Source organism: Bactrocera dorsalis, chromosome 3 (assembly GCF_023373825.1).
Source record: "Bactrocera dorsalis isolate Fly_Bdor chromosome 3, ASM2337382v1, whole genome shotgun sequence".
Lineage (NCBI taxonomy): Eukaryota > Metazoa > Arthropoda > Insecta > Diptera > Tephritidae > Bactrocera > Bactrocera dorsalis.
In genome coordinates this window covers 53214629-53219302 of record NC_064305.1, presented here as the reverse complement: position 1 = coordinate 53219302, position 4674 = coordinate 53214629, and the positions used below count along the sequence as shown (strand labels likewise).

Genomic DNA, 4674 nt, shown 5'->3' with positions numbered 1-4674 from the left:
GTAGCTTGATGTATCTTCTTATGCTGGAATCTAGTACTACAGATAACCATATTTCGGGCCCCGGCGAAGTCGATCAGCCTCAACCCATTTGGGGATGTTTCGTCGTGGAGGCTGAATTTACCGACCGTAGTGCCAAAGATACCTTCTTTGCCCACCCTGGCGTTAAAGTCGCCAAGCACGATTTTGACATCGTGGCGGGGGCATCTCTCATAAGTGCGCTCCAAGCACTCATAAAAGGCATCTTTGGTCACATCGTCCTTCTCTTCCGTCGGGGCGTGGGCGCAAATCAGCGATATGTTGAAGAACCTCGCTTTGATGCGGATTGTGGCTAGACGTTCATTCACCGCAGTGAATGATAGTACTCGGCGACGGAGTCTCTCTCCCACCACGAATCCAACACCAAACTTGCGCTCCTTTATATGGCCACTGTAGTAAATGTCACAAGGACCTACTTGTCTCTGTCCTTGTCCCGTCCATCGCATTTCTTGGACGGCGGTGATGTCAGCCTTTATTTTCACGAGGACATCAACCAGCTGGGCAGCGGCACCTTCCCAATTAAGGGACCGGACATTCCAGGTGCATGCCCTCAATTCGTAGTCCTTATTTCGTTTGCCATGGTCGTCATCAAAAGGGGGGTCACTCATCCGAGGCTTGTTGTTCCTTTTCATTGGGGGTGTTTTTTACGTGGCGGGTCCCAAACCCAGCGCACAACCCTATGCAGGGGATGTTTCGCCTTCTCACGTTAGCTCGCCTTCAAACGGATGTTCTTAGGCTACCCAGAGGATACTTGGTCAAAGACCGGAAGTCGTGAGCTGCTTGAGTCATATGCAAAAGAATCGTTTCTGGCCACTCCCAAGTGAATGGCGATCAGAGAACTTTCCTCACTTGCGTGAACTTCTACACATGACTCCATCCTCCCTCCTATTTTACTCAATGAAAATGTCATTTGCGTTTCAAAAGTAATAATCCCTAATCGATTGAACACAATGTAGTATCAATAATGACAAAAATAGAAATTAATTAATTAATAATAAAATCGGACCAGATTAGAAGATAGGATAGTAAAAATAATGAAAAATAAAAAATACAGTGAAAGCTCTATTAAATGGACGTTATATTAAGCGGACAACTCTATTAACTGAACAGGAAAAACGTTTTCGCCTTTATTCCTAAATTTTACTGTATTGAATAGTTATATGAAGAATAGTATAAAATGTATGCCACAGCAACGCGTGGCCGGATCCACTAGTATTATATATAAATGAAATAAATGAAGTAAACAAATAAAATATTTAAAGAAAAATTGTCAGTATGCCTAACTTGCCAATATGGACGGCGCTGGCCCTGGTTAAAGGTATAATATTCATTAATAAATCAGGCACTTTTTTATTTTGGTCTTGAAACTGTTATTGATTATCAAGTTGTTTGCAGTCTATATCACGGCTATTAATTTAAATCAATTTTGACAAGTAGCTTTTGTGATTAATTAAATGATTAAAGCATGTTCTTGATTGTGTAATAGCATTGACAGCCGGCAGCGTTAATCCGGATTATTACAGCTAATTCAGGAGTTAGTGAAGATAACTCCGTTCCTAATTACAACATCACCCTCAAAATTTTAGAGAGTTAGCTGCATATTCGTTGGCAACATTGTTTAAAAGTGCCAATTTTAATCTACCGTAAATGAAAAACAGGCAACACTTTTTAAAGTTTTCAATAATAAAAAAAGAGATGTTTTATGTTATGACGCAGTTTTAAAAATAATGTGTTGATATTTTTTTTATAATAAAAAGTGGTTTTGTAAAAATTGGTTAGCCATCAACTGCAATGTTTATCTTCTATCCATTTTCATTGAAAATATTATAAGTGCGCAGTTAATCCGGATTAACGCTGTCTTCTGTCAAGGCTATAACTGCTGCGTTTAAATATGAACAGGAATTATGTGCAACTCTGCACGTCACGAGTTCGAGTATCGTTTCGAAATTCAGAAATTCGAAGGTATGTTCAATTCGAATATATCACATGACTGTCATACGCAGCTACAAAGAATTTTGCATTTTGACAGGGCAATTTTCATGGGAAGGTGAAAACTGTTGAATTTTTGCCATTAATTCCCTTATAATTTCGTTAAGTTCGGTTAGATTGCATTTTAATTTAATATTAATTGCATTATCTTTATTTTGGCGTAAAACGTATCCGAGGGGAAAAAACGAAAATGAAGATTGCCTTTCTAACGTTGTTCATAATTGGTGTTGCAGCCGCATCGGACTCCATTGTTTTAGTTTTGGCACCAGTGTATGAATTCAATATCTTTGCTAAACATTGCTCTGTTTAATTCATATCTTTATAGTGAACCAATTCCTGCACTAACTAGAGTAGATAGTGAAAGTTTCACTCAGATTGCAAAACCACTTGTTAAGGACCACATGATTGCTGTTTTCCAAGAAGATGATGTAAGTATCCTTTTAGATAATAATTTCAATATATTTTTATGAGTCATATGTACTTTAGTTATCATTCAACGATTTTCTGTGTAAGAGTAACCGATCTGAACAACAGTCATGTTATTCTCACCTTCAAAACATCACGCCCAGCACTTTTTACATGAGAGTCGATAGCCCTGTAAAAGTGTTGGAAAAGTTAGATCCTAATTACGAGGTAATTACTATCTCTAGAAGCGGAAAGCTTGAAATACCACTGAAGTGCAAAGCGGGAAAAGTTGTATTTTTGCGATTCAGCGACGAAACTGGTTTAAATCGCGAAGAAACTTTGGAGACACACGGTATATTTTATACTTCGCTCTATTAGATATTTATTTATATAGATTTGTTATTTTTTTTCAGACATTGCCATTTCGAATGTAATGAAACAAGTATCTTGTCCAACTGTATTTATGTATACATCAACTCCTGCAAAAGATGTGACAGTTAAACGATCTCGGCGCGCACTGTCCGTGGGGGAGACTGCAGCACCAAAAGGTGGTATTATATTCTCTGATACCAAATTTCAAATTTTCTATACAACGTTGAACGTAAAAATTGGTAGTAACCCAACAAAAGCAATTACTGTAAGCAGTATGAAAATCGATGATCACAATACCACCGACTTTACTGTCACACTCAGTAGCAGTGATGCTGCTGACGTGATCACATTTGACATTGAGTTACAGAAGGGTTACTACTACATGAAACAGTTGACATACAATAAGGATACAGTGTTCCGCACAAATGATATAAATGCACCTCCAGCCTTCTCTTACTTCTGCGGTAATTTAACTGTTTATTCAGCAGCCGGTGATCAACTCCTTTGGAACTCTGTCCAGTTCCAAGCACCTTTCGGTAGTGCCGTTAAGACTGTAAATACAAACTATTTTGAATTTGGTGAATCCTGGAATTGTGTCGGTTTTGTTTCACATGCCATTCTTGCTGGTCTATTCGTGTCCGCAATTTTGCTTGCAATACTTTTCGTTGGTATTTGCTGGATGATGGATATCAATACCATGGATCGATTTGATGATCCTAAAGGCAAAACGATCACAATAAACACAAACGAGTAGTTAAACTGCTGATCTACTGTCAACAGTTTTTTTTGCACTGTCAGTTGCGCACATTTCATTCCCTTTTATTATATTTTAATATGTTATAGCAACCTATTAGTCACAGTCTTTGCTTGCAATGTATTTTTTAATACTGTATTACTTGAATCAAATTTAAAAAAATCTTCCATTATCATACTAATAACAATATAAATTGGGAATTAGAATTACAGCAATGTTAAAATTATTCTCCATAGTAGCATTGAAAAATTCGTTTGATATCCTTACTAAAATCTGAGGATTTGTTTAGTTCAAATACAAGTTTCCTTCACAATTTCCATTAAATTTACTCCATCTCTTTACTCAGCATCGACCACATTTGATTTCGCATATGTGTGGTTGTGGGAATTGTGGATTAAACTTATATCCTTATGTACACATATATTTTTATTTAATTCATTTGGAATGTTTACAAATATTCAATATCTTTATGAGGGCATAAAGTGTTTACGTATGTGCCTTTAAACAAAGTGGCTAAGTGCTGTGTGGTGCAAACATATTAAGTGTGTGAATATGTTTGCTCATTAATATATCAACGACGTGGTGTGTTTTCGGTTAAGAAATGTATACATATATACATATGATAATATATTTTAAATGTTCATGTATTATACGTTAAGCACAAAACGAAAATGTTAAATAATATAGTAAATTACAATAAAGTTGTTCTCTTTGTTGATAAATATTTACATTCTTTCAACTTTCAACATTAAATGTACTCCTGTTTTTATGATTAATGCATTTCTTATATTTTAATCAATTACCGTACCAACATTCCATGATTCTCACCTAAATTATCCGATAAATTATGTAGAAGCTTTTAAGAATTTACTAAATCAAAAGTGGAGATATCTTGAATTACAGTCCACAAACTCTTTTGTTTTACGTAATAAAAATCTCGCTTTGGTATCAAAAGTAATTCACATGGACTACTTGAGAACAACGGTGTCACTAAATACCCAGATAACGGTACAGTCTAGCAATGGATGTGAATAGGAGGGTGAAACATCTAAAATGTGTGTGTTATTAGTCGAAAATTTCCTCGGTAACTATAAAGTAACAAATTATGAAGAAATTTT

The 4674-nt window shown here is 36.0% G+C and overlaps 1 protein-coding gene across 1 annotated transcript; it reads left to right on the top strand.

Annotated features, from left to right (window-relative positions):
• Window positions 1-2020: 2020 nt before the first annotated feature.
• Window positions 2021-4280, top strand: LOC105225418 (V-type proton ATPase subunit S1). Its single transcript, XM_011203867.4, has 4 exons — window positions 2021-2295; window positions 2351-2453; window positions 2512-2782; window positions 2844-4280. Exons 1-4 carry the CDS (start codon window positions 2216-2218, stop codon window positions 3554-3556), a joined length of 1167 nt encoding a protein of 388 aa, XP_011202169.2. The 5' UTR covers window positions 2021-2215; the 3' UTR covers window positions 3557-4280.
• Window positions 4281-4674: the final 394 nt, after the last annotated feature.